At 41.0% G+C, this 17,229-nt stretch overlaps 2 protein-coding genes across 4 annotated transcripts in view; one reads left to right on the plus strand and one right to left on the minus strand.

Annotated features, from left to right (window-relative positions):
• Positions 1–17,229, minus strand: part of ABCF1 (ATP binding cassette subfamily F member 1) — a 413,240-nt gene that overhangs the window by 219,131 nt on the left and 176,880 nt on the right. The window lies entirely within an intron of this gene.
• PPP1R10 (protein phosphatase 1 regulatory subunit 10) overlaps positions 1–17,229 on the plus strand; it is a 46,664-nt gene that overhangs the window by 10,845 nt on the left and 18,590 nt on the right. For all 3 annotated transcript variants that reach the window (XM_068250414.1, XM_068250415.1, XM_068250416.1), the window contains exons 3-17: positions 5,999–6,114; positions 6,213–6,299; positions 7,713–7,848; positions 7,939–7,990; positions 8,551–8,628; positions 10,144–10,314; positions 10,402–10,519; positions 10,767–10,876; positions 13,192–13,292; positions 13,411–13,558; positions 13,659–13,856; positions 14,484–14,730; positions 14,877–14,952; positions 16,158–16,346; positions 16,785–16,902. In XM_068250414.1, coding sequence (XP_068106515.1) covers positions 6,008–6,114; positions 6,213–6,299; positions 7,713–7,848; positions 7,939–7,990; positions 8,551–8,628; positions 10,144–10,314; positions 10,402–10,519; positions 10,767–10,876; positions 13,192–13,292; positions 13,411–13,558; positions 13,659–13,856; positions 14,484–14,730; positions 14,877–14,952; positions 16,158–16,346; positions 16,785–16,902 — 1,936 coding nt within the window. In that variant the 5' untranslated portion in view covers positions 5,999–6,007. The remainder of the gene's footprint in view (positions 1–5,998; positions 6,115–6,212; positions 6,300–7,712; positions 7,849–7,938; positions 7,991–8,550; positions 8,629–10,143; positions 10,315–10,401; positions 10,520–10,766; positions 10,877–13,191; positions 13,293–13,410; positions 13,559–13,658; positions 13,857–14,483; positions 14,731–14,876; positions 14,953–16,157; positions 16,347–16,784; positions 16,903–17,229) is intronic.

Below are 17,229 nucleotides of genomic sequence, written 5' to 3' on the forward strand. Positions count from 1 at the left end.
GAGGGGTTATCAGGTCACAGGACAGTTGGAACTGTGTCTCCTGCTCCTTGTCACCTCCTTTCAACCAAAAAGATGGCTGCCTCCATGACAAAGATGGCAGCCCCCATGAATCACAAACATTTGCCTGTTCTTTTAAAACAGGGTGGGTAAGAGATTATATTACCTATCTATTCTAATTAACATAACTAATGTAACTTAATAACAGTATGTTTGTTTAGGCTGAAGTTCCCCTTTCAGTGGGGTAAAGCCCCTGCTCACTCTAGCCAAAGATTAGAACTTGGACTGGAATATAAATCTTTCCCTCAGCCGACAATTAGTTTACACCACTGGGCATATGATATGAATTGATGGCTCTGGGGCAGCATAGATGAGTATTTGCTAACAAATGAGACTAACTGGGTTTTTTTTAATGGGTTTGTGATATGAAAACCTTGACAAGGGGTATGTCTGCAAGCCTGAGAAATCAACCTCAAGCCATTTCATTTGACAAACATGATGGGTTGCTGTAGGCTACCTTTTTGCTCCACTTTTATATAAATCTCTATAGGTAACTGAAGACTGGTAGGGATGTGCAATAAAATGCAAATAATTCTTGATGCAGGTTTATGCACATTTTAATAACTTTTCATGCAGCTTGGAATTGGACACATCAAATCATGCCAAGTTGCAATTCAGTTGGTTCATTTTCAAGATGCATACATTTGCATAATTCTGCATCAACTTGGAATTATTGGCATTTCATGGACCATCTCTAAATGTTGGGTTTCATACTAAGAGTATATTATAATGCTCTGTTCAATGTTGGCCTTTATGGAAGCCAGTGTACAGTGACAGATGGCCTTAATCTGTCTTAAAAGAACTGGAGCAAAGAAAACTAAAGCAAAAACAAAACGCTTGCGGGCGCAACCACTGACCTGTTACAACTAGATTTCTTATTAACTGTCCTGGCATCAGTTTCACTAGTTTTGATAGGTTAGGTGCTGCACCTTACTATATAACTAGTCATACTCCAACTCAGAAGACTAAGGGCCCTTTTCCACTGGCAGAAGGGATGCAATGCGACACTAGCGATGCGGAAGTGCATAGGAGGAGACTGGCTGCGGATGCAGTTGTGCGGGAATCTGCAGCATGTTGCAGATTCTCGCATCACTCCAAACTGCTCCGCATTACCAGCACGCAATAGAAACTGTTCCATTGCCGTGCATTGGTTTCAGTACAGCTGTGGTGCGATGAGTCTATGTAGCTGCATCGCACTTTGTGTAGTGGCAGTGGGCCTTGAAGGTACTTGGGTAGGGTACACAGTTATACTTTGATATTGGTTTAGTACGGAATGAGCGTAATTCATCCACTTTGTGTTCGATGGACAGCAAACCTCTAATAGTGGTCCCTGTCATATTTCTGCAGCCTCATGTATATAGACCCGGTATGGTCGATGAGATGCAAATACAAGTTGATGCAGAATTGTGCAAATTTATGCAGCTTGAAAATGGACCAATTGGATGAAGCCAAGGTGGGATGAATCTATTTTCAGTCTACATAAATGATCATAATTCTGCATCCTCTTGGAATTACTTGCGGCTCATTGACCCTCCTTTGTATGTTTAGTGCCTGTTCACACTAGAGAATTTTCATGCAACACAGTAAGAACATACCCATTGTTTTAAATGGGCCATTCTTCAGCGCAATGCCAGTACACACCTTTAGGCCTGGAACCCACTGCAAAACGCAATCGGTAGCGTTTTGTATGAGCAGTTTGTGAGCGTTTTAGGGAGCGATTTTAAAGTGTATCATTTTGCCAGTGGTTGTGTAGCGATTAGCGTTTTAAAGTCTGATTGGTCCTTTCAATTTTCATTTTCTTAGTGTGCAGTAACTTCAAAACGCTAGCAAAATCCCTCCGCAAGCTTTGATGAGCGATTTACGCCAGCGATTATACACTTTACATTGAAGCGCAAACGCTAACAAAATGCTGCATGTCCTGCGTTTGCGATTTTGCTAATCGCAATTGCTTCTGTGGAATTTGCACCATCCATTTACATTAGCAGAGCGTTTAGGGAAATCGCTAGCGATTGATCACGCTCCCTAAACGCTGAAAAAATCGCTCTAATGGGTTCCAGCCCTAATGCATTTTTGCAGACCGCAAATGTTTCCCTTGCTCCGTAGCAGTGGTATCCAGTCTGCACCATAATGGATGTGCCCTGCATTAAAATCTAATGCACAGATTTATTTATTTATTTTTTTGAATGGACCATTGGCTACAGGTATCATGTTTGAATAACCTCTTGTCTGTTAATGCTTGCAAAACAATATATTCACACCAGCATGCATATATATTAAAAGAAAAAGTATCTTTGCTTCAGATTTGAGTGCAAGCCCAGTGAAGTACTGTGAAGAATGTGTATGCTTGTATGAGTGCGCTTGTATTAGTGAATGAGAGAGCAAGGCCTCTGTGCCAGTGTGTCTTCACACCAGCCTCTAGGGAAGCAAACACAAGACTAGCTGTTTTCAGCCGATTCCGAGTTTCAGCTGGGAGGGAGTTCTTTCATCATTTGAGTCTCTCTGTCTCCCTCTACCAGATCTCAGTGAAATAGCAGCATACATCTGTTATGCAAGAATTGGATTACTCAGCTAGCTGCAATGCAAGCAGCTGATCCTTGCTCAGCCATGCTAGAGGTCAACAGTCTCATATGTCACCGTGTCTAAGATTGATCTGTACACTGTAGTGCATGTGTGTTTCCTGCTATATGTATAGCTTAATATTCTGTATGTAAAGGTAATGGGGGAGGGAGGGAAAAGTAAAGCTACTGTGAGCCTAGAAGAATCAATACTTGTTACACAAGCCTTCTCTGCAGACCTATATAGCCTCCTTGACTCAGACTTGCCATGATGTGATCCCAAGTTCCAGAATTCACAGTTAATGTCTAAGAATCGTTTAACAATGTGTGAAGAATACAAAGAATCAGAGATACAGCCCGTCTGTATGTGAACTAATGTTATGCTTGAGAAAACTACTAGTTTCCGTTCTCTTGGACAAGATATGACTATGTTCTCACTAAATTATATGCAGGCTTAGAGAAGACACTGCCAGGTCTTCGTGTGCTGAAGACAGAAATGTGGCTACACAACTTCCCCTTTCACAGGCTGTTGTGACATTTGTACTGACATCTATGGGTACTTCTGTGCCAAGATGTACAGTCTGTACTTGTGGATCGGAAATGGATCCTACAGTGACGACTTGGACATCCAGAATTTTAATTTCATGCTATATAAAATGCATTGTATGAACTAATGGCCTAAAACTTCTGGGGTCCCAGAAAGCAATATAGTCTGTTGGGGCCCCAACATCTCATCTTGAAAGAAACAGCCCAGAACAATCATTTGTAGTAATTTGGATCTCTCTTAAAGTGGCTTTCGGTGTGAAGTTTCAATCTCTTGAGTTTATCATTTCATTGATTTTTCAGTCCTTCATGTTTGACTAGGAGGACCCCAGAAAATCTGTCTATGTACTGCCTGACTCCAGTGCTGCCTCAGTTAAACCTAGTACTCGCATTAACCTGCCCATTGTATGTATTTCTGAAGGTGCGTACACACATGCGACTATAGTCGTTTGTAACGATCGTTCCCCGATGTTTACCAACGACGATCGTTACAAAAAACGAACCACCGACTATTAAGGCAAACGACGAACGAGCCAAATCGCTACAAAAGAAAGTTCTGTCTCGGCGGATTTTAACCAACGACGATCGTTTGCAAAAGTAGTACATCGTTGGAAACGATCGTTCGTACTAGGCTTGACATGCGCATTTCACTATTTCTCCATGGAACTTCTCATTTTTATGCGCAGGCGCAATAGTTGCTTTCTGTGATGTAACGTTCGTTCTAACGATCAGATCGTTACACACATTTTAAAACTACCTTTACTTAGGTCGTTCTTGCATCAATTAAAAGTTCGTTCGTCGTTCTTAACGAACGATCGTTGTCGCATGTGTGTACGTAGCATGATAGACCTGGTCAATGAGATGCTAATAATTATTGCTCGCTTCCAAATGAGCAGGAAGGACATTTGATTGGCCCAATTTCATGCTGCATACACTTTGCACTAAATTTGCAAGCAGGCCAAAATGAATGAGCCTCTCATTCAGCATCTGTGTTTAGTAATGCATCTCCAGCGGGGGTATCTTGAGTGATTCAGCAAAACTAGACTGGATTTGTAAAAGTTCTCTGTAGCCCTTGCCTTGATCATATTGAGAGATAGCGAGTGTTCCTCGAAGGTAAGTATTTATATGATCTCCGTGACCATGTAATACTCCCAGGCTGACTTGGATTTAATTAATAATACCAGAGAAGCTTGTGGATGCTGTATGCAGCTGTTATCACACAACCACTGGTTTACAAACTACTCATCAGCCCTGAATATATCTTATCTAATATGACCCAAGTGCGGGGAGGTTTTGGGGGTTAAGCCTAACCTCCTCATAGCAGGCAACTGTTAAGATTTTGTCTAGTTTTGCTGGATGGCTTACTACTGCAGATGCCTAATAGTTTTTGTCTAGTTTTACTAGATATTTGTCTAGTTTTACTAGATTGCTTAATGCTGCAGATACCTTAATGGAGAGGTTTTGTGAAGTCCATGGACAGCAATGAGCCCAGGCAGAAGACAAGACGGCTAACCAGTCAAACCCTCTTCACAGATGAGGAAACAAGAAAATACCAAACACTAATACTCCTAACTTCACTGCTGTAGCATTGTGTGGGAGTTCAGATTATTACAAATGTCTGTTACAGGTTCTCTGTAATGTGTATTACCTGCCCCCTAAAGTTATGTAACAGTTTGTGCTGTAATAAACAGTGGTGTGCTAATAAAAGATTGAAGTTCTATTTTATAAATGTTTCTGGCATCTTACACTTAGGACTAGAAACACTATTCAGACCAAACAAATTCCACATTTCAATTTTGTATACTTCAGGCCTGTTACTGATCTGGCAAATGACCATGAGACCAGTTAGAATTTTTATGCTCTCTAGTCTTTGACTCCTGAAATGAAATGAGCCTATTAAATCCAGCAGCTGTAGATCAAGCAGCTGGTTAATTAACAGAAGCTTTAATAGGCAAAATGTATATAAAAGCCTCTCTTCTGCTCAAAGCATTAGCAGGTAAAGCACCAGAAAAATAAGCGTTTGCAATATTTTTTTTAATTTTTAGTGCTCTACTCATCAAAACAATTATGCTAACAAGCTTTTCATTACATTTAAGCAAATACAGCACTCCTAGTTCTGTGAAAGAAAACTAGAGTCCTTTCACACTGCATTGCAATATAATCGCATCACATGTTAGTGCAATGTGAAGCATACAGTACATTGAAAGAATGCTTCGCTACCACTGTAAATGCACACATCTGGTAAATGCACTGACTGACAGAACCCACTACATGCAATGTGAATATACCATAGAAATATAATTGCGTCACATTGGGATATGGCTATATTGTACGTTATACCATACCTCAATGGATGCAGTGTGAAAATGACCCTTAAAATAAACTATAGTAGTTAGGAATCTTTATACAACCTATTTATAAAGGTAAACACTGTCCCAATATGCACATGGTCCTCACCGTTCCTTCAAGTTTCTCATACCATTGGCATAGTTTGTCATGCCACATACAGCAATGAGTCAAAAAGTTGAAGGCAATGTACACACACAGCAATATGGATGCAGTAAGACCACGGTTCAGGAGGACGACGTTTGGTACACAAATGTAGCCAGATATATACATCACACAGTACTTTATGCGTGTTCAAAAAGTAAGAATGCCTCTAGAAATGGTTCAATTCCTTATGTAAATCTATCACAATTGCCTGCTTTGCCTAACTTATATGAACTGGAACATTTATTGAGCCTTCCTTATAATTGTTTTTGAGACTGGTTTCCATAGATTGTTATATGCTACAGACGGTAAATCACTAATGTATTAATATTCCCTTATTTTTACTATTCCAGCTTGCTAACATGGGGTCCGGACCCATAGATCCTAATGAGCTCCTTAAGGGACTGGACTGTTTGTTGGGACAAGAGGGAGAAGTTAAAGCGGCTGACGGAATAACAAAAATTTACCAGTACGTCCATGTGAAATCGCATATGGCTGGGGGGGGGGGGGGGGGAGTGTCTCTCCTGGCTTCATATTTTCCTCCTAATGCTGACGTTTGTTTTGCAGCTTGATGAAAGAGTCTAAGAAAATGGTCAGCCGGTGTGTTTACTTGAACATCATACTCCAAACCAATGCCCCGGAAATGCTTGCTAAGTAAGTAGCAGATCAGTGGTTGTGCTGATTCATTTATATACATTGCTTCGTTATCACAACAAGTATGCACATTGTGACAGTGTTTTCTGTGGAATTCATCTTCTACAGAATGCCTAGGTAAATATTATATTGGAGCTATATGTACTGTACATTGACTTCTGACTTCAGGTTGATGGCTACTGTTAGTCTGTGACCCAAGTGTACTAATGAATATGAAACTAATCCGACCAAGTGATTCAGCTGACCTCTAATTGCGGTTAACAAATGGAAAACCAATGGTGAGCTGAAGTCAGTCATGTAGAAAAGCCCAGCCCCCGCTCACAAATTTAAACCCCCAACACTAGTGCTGACAAATTCAGCACTCCACTGCAATTCCTCTTTTAGTCTTTTCCTTAAAAGAGGAACTCCAAAATTATGTCATGAAAAAGCGCTTAATTTTTACAATAATTTATAAATGTCAGTGATTGCCCATTGTAAAATGTTTCCTCTCCCTAACCTTAATCACATGAAGACATCTTTACTGCTGGCAGGTGATGTCTGTGGATGGAGATGCTGCTTTTTTGGCAGTTGGAAACAGCTGTCATTTCCCACAGTGTTTGATGTCAGCACTCTGGTGCTGACATCACACTGGGAGGGGTTTCACCACAATATCAGCCATACAGAGCCCCCTGATGATCCATTTGAGAAAAGGAAAAGCTTTCTCATGGGAAAGCGGGTATCAGCTACTGATTGAGATGAAGTTCAATTCTTGGTTACAGTTTCTGTTTAACAAGTGGTGTTTCCACATCTGCATCTTTAATTCTTAGGGCCCTTTTACACTTATTCAGTTGCTCTGTTATAACTGAAAGAAAACTGATTTTCAAAGTAATACCCATGTTTTCCTATGGCACCTTTCACACAACGCGTTTTAACTGAAATCTTCCCAGTGCACTACTGTGGGAAAAACGCATATTAACGCACACCAACTGGTTAAGTATAAAAGGGGCCTTAGCACCTGTGTAAGGCGTATCCTCTTTATCATGCTGTAGCTGTATAACTGTGGGATCATAGGGGAGTATTCTAGCATTGCAAGGGAAGGGCACTAAACCGCTGAACTGAAGTTAGAAGACTGGAAGAACTTTGCCATACGGCAGGGCCTGATTGGCTCATAGTGCTGCTTCCCGCCTCCCATCATGTGTGCAGCTTGCATAGATACCATCAGCTAATATTATAGGATCTGATTATTGTATTGGCTGTATTTACTGTAAATGTTCTGTAAGATAACTATCGGATGATATGGTGTTTTGTTTTTTTTTGTTGTTGTTTTTTTTTGCCCGGAGTTCTCGTCTATAATGACTATCCAGTTTTTCAGTGGTTGGAGATATTTGGGTTTCATGTTGCGTTTGGTGCACTGACCTCTGTATAATGTTTCAGGTTCATTCGGGTCGGTGGATACAAGCTGCTGAATGAATGGCTGACGTACGCCCGCAGTAACAATAACAGCCCGCTGCTGCATATGATCCTATTAACCCTTCAACATTTACCTCTGACTGTGGACCACCTAAAGCTGGTAAATCTAAAGCCTCAAACACCCATAGAAATACTGCTGCGTTTTAGTATTCCATTGCCTAATATAATTTCCTGTTTTGACTTTTTATAGAATAACACAGCCAAGCTAGTGAAACAGCTCAGCAAAACAAGCGAGGATGAAGGTATGACCTGTTCGTTGTATGTTCGCTACTCAAGGATTCTTAAAGGGAATCTGAAGTGAAATAAACTTATGATATAATGATTTAAATGTGTAGTACAGCTAAGAAATAGAACATTAGTAGCACAAATATGAGTCTCATATTGTTTCCAGGACAGAAAGAGTTAAACTTCTGTTATCTATGCAAAAGAGCTTTTTTGAGCTCTCCGACTAATATAGTCTGAGAACAAAGCTATTTTCTGAAACCTTTATCTCAACCTGTCTCTGTTTCTTGTTTGTTTCAAGTTTTTCTGCCAGGAAGGTGAAAGGGTCATTAGCTCTGCTCTGTTTCATCATTTAAAATACGGAGTGTAATTTGTAAACTGCAAATATTAGACAATGATGCAATGTTTTAAAAACAGCTATATAACTGAAAATAAAAATGAGAATCTTTTCTTTGCTACTAATGTTCTATAAATATCCGTACTACACATACAGTTCCTTATATCATACTTTTTTTTTCACTTTAGTGTTACTTTAATGTTTGTATTGGTGATTTAATGCTTATGCTTTTTCCCATCTCAGAACTTCGGAAGTTAGCAGGAGTTCTGGTCAATGACTGGATGACTGTTATTCGCACCCAGAGCAACCTTATCCCTCCAGGTAAGTTAATATTATGGTTTGTGAAAAGCCTAGGATTAGGGTAACACCATTGTAGGAGCATAGTGGGGAAAGGTGGCTGTACTGCAGTACATGCACTACTGTGCTTTCATTTGTGTTTGGGTTTCTCCTGGATGCCTTGTGAGTAATTTGCTCAGAGGTGCCAGGGCTGCAAGAATTTAATTGTCACATTCACATCCAGCCAACCCAACTGTGCATAGAAGCAAGCAGCTGCATATTTCATTCAGTTGCACAATAAGGCCAGGGCAGAGACCCCCTCCCAGTTTTTCTTGTTCTGCTGTACTTTATTATATGTACCAGTATTGATGTTTCAACCCACACATCAACTATATATTTGTATTACTGGTTGTCCTGATTGTTCAGTTTTGAACCTCTCATATATCTATGCTCTCCAATTTTTTTGTTTTGTACTATGTACATTAGTATAGAAGATGTTGATGCAATTTAAATACATAACTTTCATCTTTGCAGTTCTAACCATACAATATGTTTACAGAAGTGAAGCTGCCTTCTTAAAATGTAATAAAAATGGGAAAGGTGCTCTTATATTGTCTAAAACCAGCCCACATTTACTCAATGCAGTTTAAAAAAATTGGTTGGAGGAGTGGTCATGTGACATGATATCCAGTTTTTGTTTATAAAAGACACCCCCTTGTATACCAGTGACAGATGCAATGGTTTTCAGTGGCCAGGAGTTCAAGGTTTACTGTAGTAGGCTGACTAACTTCTAACAGGAAAAAAAACCTTTTTTATTTTGTTGTTCAGTATAGGTGTGGGGATTCAGAATTTGGGTTAGAGATTGCTATGTAAAGTGCTGCTCCAAGCCCATCTTTACTAGCACATGTGGCATGCACTCACCAGTGTACCCCGTAACAGGAAAATTGTAAATGAGTCTCTTATAGTCAGTTAAGCCTCCTCTGTTTGTTCACATGCTTGCCCACCTCCGCTTTGCTCACGTAGGATGACTTGGGAAAGTAGGATGGGTCATAGTTAAATTTTGGGGTCCTGTACTCTTTCAGGTATAAGAAAATGCACTTACCCAGCTTGATTTATGAGACACCATCCATAATTAGTTTGCTGTTAGACCATGTTATTTTATATAAAATATCAGACCACCTCTATGAAACATAACATTTCAGAACTGCTGTGATACCATTTAAATGCATTACACCTCACTGAAGCTAATTTATATCATTTCTGGCTGCAGGGCAAATATTAAGACTTGTAATTAGTGAGAAAATAAAGGAGAGAAAGTTATCTGCTTCCTTGAACACTCCTTGAATACAGCAGAACATTTTGTGCATTGTTCAGTTTAGAACACAATTTGAAACATCTCTCATCAATGAGCAGCTGAATGAAGTGAGAAGCTTGGGGTTAACCCTTCTAGTACCACTTAAACCTGTCTGGTTTTAGTTGTTAATTTTATGCTGAGTTTAATGCTTTAGTCCTTAGAAGAAATTTCAGTTTAATCTCACTTTAATTTTTTGACGGCTTTAGAAAAAGAGAAGAAAAAGAAGAAAGACGACTCAAAAATCCGATCACCATTAGCTGACAGGACCCCGGAGGCAAAGGCTGAATCCCGAGTGGAGGACCAAGGAGATAAGAAGCGAGAGAAACCCAAGATACAGCGCACTACTGCTCCTAGTCATGCCAAATTCCGATCTACTGGTAAGTGGCCTCTTGCATTCACCATATCATATGCTGTAATTCCACATTCTATTCCAATACTGACCGGCTTTTCTGTTTCCTCTCAAGGCCTTGAAGTAGAAACGCCATCACAAGCGCCGATCAAGAAGCCAGTTGTTGCCCCTCCATCTGCTCCGCCAGTCATCTCCGACAAATACTTGAAACCTGTTCCTGTGAAAAGGCAGAGGTAAGAGAATACTGCGTTGGATGGGCACTGGCCATGTGCATTCAATGTGGTGTCATTAACTTGCCTGCCTTAGTATATTGCTAAACATGTTGATTTACTGTGGATAGTTTTATTACTAAATCGTCAGCTTCAAAATACTTGCATCTTATTGACTGAATACATTGTCTTCATTTGATATTTTCAACCTCATTTTGCTCCAGTACTGCAAAATAACTTGACTTTTTATGTTCTCTTTCTACCCAATCAGTTCTGTTCCACCATCCGGTGATGCAGCTCCTGCAGAAAAGAAATACAAACCGCTAAATACTACACCAAATGCTGCCAAGGAGATCAAAGTCAAGATCATTCCTCCACAACGTAGGTTCCCGAAGTCTTCCTTTGTATTCTTCTTTGTACTTGTTTCACTGTTCACATACCCTTTCTTAATTTATAAATCTTGCTTCTAAGCCCACACATTATAATTGCAGACTGACTTGAGGCCCTGAATTCAGACCCTGAGATATACCCCTATTGGTTGCTTTTGTTTATAAAGCAATAAGATCAGTGTTATTGACAGCTGAGGTTCTCTTAGTGTATGGCAGAAAATGCAGAGTGCCAAGTCAGAGGTAAATGCCTGCCTTTTGTGGCCCCCAGGCGCACACACAATTGTATACAGTATTTTTGAGTTAGTAAATACAATTTCACACACTTTGGCATTTTTAGGTTTGCTTTAAGGAAGATTCAAGAACTTTAGTGTCATTGTGTAATATGATGACATTGCCTTTCATGATGAAAAGAAGTCTGCATATGTGGTGCCTGGACACCTCAATAGTGGTTTTTTTTTTGTGGTTCTTAGAAGCCCTGAAACCCCTAATATAGCAAGATGGTTGTACGGACATCCGTGGTTAGCTCGGCTCCTTCTAGCACTTTACCAGTGGTGTAGCTAAGGAGCTGTGGGCCCCGATGCAAGTTTTACATTGGGGCCCCCCAAGCACCCTATACATAACAATTGATACGGCTCGCCAAAACCTGCCAATGGCAACTAGAGTGTCAGAGGTGCAAGAAGGGGATGGGGAACAGTTTGTTAAAGAGAACCCGAGGTGGGATTTACTTATGCTAGTGGGGCACAGAGGCTGGTTGTGCACACTAACACCAGCCTCTGTTGCCCCATGGTGTGCCTCCAAGACCCCCCTGCGCGCTGCTATACCCCCCGCAGTGCTGGCGACACGCAGCGGGTCGCCAGCACAATGTTTACCTCTCGCCTGTCTGTCAGCGCCGCTCCCCCAATCAGCGGGAGGGAAGGGCCGCGGGCGGGTAGCGCCGATACAGAGGAGACGGGGGAGCGGCGCTAACAGACAGGCGAGAGGTAAACATTGTGCTGGCGACACCAATAGAGAGCTAATACTGCAGTTGAGGGAGGGCCCATTGGGGCCCCTCTGACCCAAGGGCCCCAATGTGGTCGCAACCTCTGCAACCCCTATTGCTACACCTCTGCACTTTACTGTGGAAGGCTAGGAGTGAAACACGATTGCATACGACAATTAGTCCTCGCTGTCCGAGTGTCCAGGGTTTTATGATTTTACACAGGCACTTTGCACAGCTGCATGCACCTCCTAGTGCCAGATGTTTTTATTATTAGATATACACATTCATTTTTTAATAAGATTAATAGTTATATGTACACGAACCAATGAAAGCGTTTCGTTTTTTTTTTTTCACTTTTCTATGTAACTGCAATCCAGCTACCAGATGTCTAAAGCTTATTATAGTTTCTAATATGTGAGCAGACTCCTATTCAAGGTTGAATAACAACTTGTTGCAAATGTTAGAACAATGGGTTAGCTGAACATCTGAAGTAGAATGCATTAAGATCTAATGCTGGGAATACACAGGTCGATCCGGCGGCCGATTAGCCGCCGGATGGACCCCAGCCGCGTCAGCACGTGGATCGATTGCCGCTCGTCCCCGCCGGCGCTTCCTTATCAGCCTCGATTCCCTGCTATTGTCCGCCGGCGGGGATCGAGCGGGCGGGAGTCGAGCGGCTTGATCGGTCCAGCTGAATATTATCAGCTGGCCAGATCAGCTGGGTCGATACACGGTACAGAAACGTACCATGTATCCCCAGCATAATGCCTGGTACACACTATGCAATTTCCCGTCAGATGGGTCGAACCTATTATTTCCGACAGGGCCGATCTGATTTTTGATGTTTTGCTGATTTTTGTATAGAAGTGATCACAAAATGATCAAAATTCAGATCGGACCTGTCGGAAACAATCAATTCAATAGGCTTGGCCTACTGCCAGGTACACAAATTGGGTTAAGGTAAAGGGTGCATCTTTAACTCTAACTGGCTCTAAATCATAAAAACAGAAAGCTTTGAGTTTCAACACATATATTCTGATGACCACTTCTATGTTCTATTTTACTTTGAAATGTTACTTGATATGATTACTAGATGAATTAGAATCTTGTCAGTTGTATACTTAATATTGTATATGTTCTGTTTATAACCATTATGAGACTATAGTTATAGATAGGAAAGTAACAAATATGCAGTTCCATAATTGAAAGCTAGGTGGTAGAAAACTGATGTGCGGGTTGTACAGTGCTACCATTGAATGCCAACACGCTTGTCTGTTCTGTTCAAGGTATGACATTCTTGAATAACATATAACCTGTTTTCTTTGCAGCCATGGAAAGCTTAGGATTCTTAGATGCACTAAACTCTGCCCCTGTTCCTGGAATAAAGATTAAAAAGAAGAAGAAAGCAGTTTCTCCAACCAGTAATAAGGTAGGAAAATTATAATGGCTACTTAGATACTTGGGGTGTGGTATGATATTGAGATGTGGAGGGGGAGGTTGCTGTAGAAATACATAAGGTGGTGCTAATTATCATTTTGTTAATGCAGTCCAGTCCATTTGAAAGCAAGTCTCCAGGTGAAACAACTCCACCTACCACCAAACCACCTTCTCCAGAACCAGAGCCCCCTGCTGAAGGAATGGAGGTAGAGCGGCCTGGCACTCCTGTACCAGTTGAATTGCCAGAGCCCATGGAAGGTAAGGCAGCATTTCTCTTTCTTACTGACAAGTATTTCTTATCTGTACACCCCTTCTTATCTCTGTATCTCACTTTGCTGTTTTGTTTTGTTGTTTTTAGTAGCAACCACTACAGCAGTCACCGCGCCTGCACCTGCACCTGCCCCTGCCCCTGCAGCTGAAGTTAAAGAAGTTAAACCTGCAGAGCCAGAAGTTCCTCAGCTCACCAAGAAGGGAAAGAAGAGGAAAACTGTTAGTTGGCCAGAGGAGAGCCGCCTCCGGGAGTACTTTTACTTCGAGCTGGATGAGACTGAAAGAGGTACGGATTGTATAACTCATTCTTATCTATTTACCATAATGAGTTCCACAGCTTTGGAAAGTAAACATTAGGCAGAAAATTCAGAAAACTGTCCTGGGAAAAGGCTTAGGCAGGGCAGCATATGAACAATGGAGGAAAAGCTGAACTTGTGATTTGAATGTATTTTTAATGAAATCCATGGTGAGTGTAAGCTTTGGCAAAAGAACTTGTGTTTAACACACATTAGGCTAAATTCAGCAAAGGTAGCTTTTTGGGCTAGGCTAAGAATTTAACATTTTTACAGCTGCCCTAATGTAGTGCAATTTGTTGTCTGGTACATCAGATCTTTAAACCAGTTACACATCTTTAAACGGCAACAAAACAAAAAGGGCATTGTTCCCCCTCCTCACCCTGCCCACTGAAAGCTGCACCATTGTCCCTCCTTCCTTCTCCATAGCAACTGGATGCATCACTCAGCTATGGCCATGATGTGCTTTTACAGCGCTCTGGCCCTAAACTATTGCCGTAGGGGTTGTCACCATCCTAACAGGCACAAGTGTATGTGCATTTAGTAATTTCTTTTTTAAACTGTTCATTTGTTCCTCTTCCTTCCTATTAATCAGTCTTTAACTTTCCTTCCACTTACAGTTAATGTGAACAAGATCAAGGACTTTGGTGAAGCTGCCAAACGAGAGATGCTAAAGGATCGTCAGGCTTTCCAAAATGCCCGGCGACTTAGTCATGACAACATGGAAGAGGCCACTCCTTGGGTTATCCCTCGACCTCTATCACTCCCGGGAGCACTTGTACAGATGGGTAGCAATAGTACGGAAAAGCACACCCAAGCCGAAAGGGAAATGGGCATCTTGCAAGAGCTCTTTTTATCCAAAGAGAGGTGAGTGTGCACTTGAGGTCCTGTAATTCTAATGCATGTAAGGCCTTGCTTGTAGCGAAAATATAATAGGTACTTGTGCTTTATACAGTAAAAAAAAAATATATATATCTTCGGAACTCAATGTAATGTTTGTTCTATTTCTACAGTGTTCCTGACACACCACATGAACCAGACCCCGAGCCTTATGAACCCTCGCCTCCAAAACTAATACCACTTGATGAGGTAGGTTATGATTAAGTTCTACAAACCTCTGCCTGGTCTTTTTCAAACCCTTACAACTATCAAGCTGATTCTAAGTAAGGATAGTAGGGAGTTTTTTGTTTTGTTATAAGTTCTGCTATTATTACTTTGCATTTATTTAGTGCCAGCATCTTCTGTGTTGCTGTACAGTAGAGAAGACAAACTATAAACAAGGTCAACATTATAGTATACAAATATACAACTGAACAGGTCAGCAATGCATTGTAAATGCAGGTGGAAAATATGTAACTACTTCATACAGCAGTAGTAACACATAAAGAGGAAGAAAGCCTCATATCTCTTGGGGTTAGTACACAGTGGTTTACTTTTCTAGGATCTTGTTAGTGTTCAGCAAAGCTCTTTAACAATGTATCTCTATAGGACCTTTTGTCACTGCAGTGTTTATTTGTATTAATCACATATATGCTGTATGCAGCAATTTGGCAGTAATAAGAAAGTAGTTCTCTCCCCCTTCTCCCCTCAACCCAACTCTTTTTTTTTTTTTTTTTTTTTTTTTTTTCCTGGCGTCTCTGGTTCCCTTTAAAATACAATTGCCTAAAAATGGCCTGAACATTTGTAATGCATGAGCGTATTTGCTTATGTTAGAAATGAGAACACTTGTTGTGTTTTTTTTTGTTTTTTTCTACAAGCATTACTTGACAGACTACTTGGAACACTTTCATTAGGAAATTCTCTTAGGCCTTAAACCCACTTGCAGTGAATTTGCTAGAGTTGGCATTTTGAAAAACTTTCTCATGCACTTGAGAGAGTTTTTTTTTTTTGCGATTTTGAAAACCCATGGTGATTTTGCTGCAGTTTTCATTCAAGTGAATGAAAACGTTTTTCAAAATGCATATAAACCGTAATTTCTAACTAATGCTATCTTTGCTATAAACTTTTTTTCCCCTGCTGCTGAGAATACAAAACAATTATAAAATGGTATATTCTATGTTGTGCAATGTATGGATACTTTATGCAAATCACAGTTAAAAGAAGTTTAGAGTTATTTCAAACGTTCAACAGTTGACATTTACTTTAAAAGAGAAGACCTGAACCATTAACCTGTGTAAAATACCTTTTTGTGAGTTTCCTGGTTGAGAACCTGTGCACTGTGATGGTTGCAATGCTGTTGATCTCAGAATATCACTATCAATACTTACAAATCGCTGTTTTGCTTTTCCCGTTAGGAGTGTGCCATGGATGATGGTTCATTTATTGAGCCAATGGACCAGAGTGGAGCTTCTCAATCTCCTGACATATCTGGTGGTTCTAAACTGCCACCTGTGCTTGCTAACTTGATGGGTAGCATGGGAAATTCAAAGTTACAAGCTAACCCACTGCCAGGCGCCATGCAAGAGATCCTGACCTCCATCATGGTGAGTAGAGTTTGTATATTGTGTGTGTTCATTTATTTATTTTTTTCTTTTCTTTTTACTGAGCTACCTTCCTTTTTCAGATGTACGCCTAGTACACACCATACAATTTCCCATCAGATCAACAGGTAGAATCCATAATTTCCCACAGTTCCAATCTAATTTCCGATCTTTTTTTTTTTTTTCTGATCACTGTTCAAAATCGATCAGAAACCTGATTGTACCTGTCAAATTATTGTTTTGACCCCCTCAAACTGACGGAATATTGCATGGTGTGTACTGGGTATTAGTAAAGAAATACAAAGAGCAATGCAGATTTAGCAACTGTAATGGCCTATAGCAGGATGCTATTGTTCGAAAGGACTACTGCACTTTGCACCCTTTATTGTACTTGGCACTACCTTCCTTCTTCCTGATCTGGAAAATGTTCTTCTCTTATAGGGAGCCCAAACTCAGGGCAAAACAAAGTCAGAGGATCTTATAATACAGCCAGACTTCTCGGACAAGATAAAACTGCTTCTTGGATCTCTGCAGAGTCAAAATCAGTCACCACCATCAGGTAAGCATCACAGACACTTCTTATAGCCCCAACATGGAAGGGAACTAGTGGGAAACCTGTTTAACCACTTGACGACTGCAGTGGTAACCCCCCCCCCCCCCCCCCCCCTAAAGACCAGGCTCATTTTTGTATTACTGGGCTGTGCAGGCTTTCAGCCTCCTGCACAGCCCAGCTTAGGTGCCCAGCGATCGGACTCTCCTCCTTTTTTTGTCCCTAAGGGGACATGCTGGCGGAGGGTTCCGATCGCTGCAGGCTTTGTTTATTTTTTTTCACATGCCTCAACGAGGCGCTCTCTCTCCCCGTCCCCCTCCCTCCCCCCCCTCCCCT

This window comes from Hyperolius riggenbachi, chromosome 8 (genome assembly GCF_040937935.1).
Source record: "Hyperolius riggenbachi isolate aHypRig1 chromosome 8, aHypRig1.pri, whole genome shotgun sequence".
Classification (NCBI taxonomy): Eukaryota; Metazoa; Chordata; class Amphibia; order Anura; family Hyperoliidae; genus Hyperolius; species Hyperolius riggenbachi.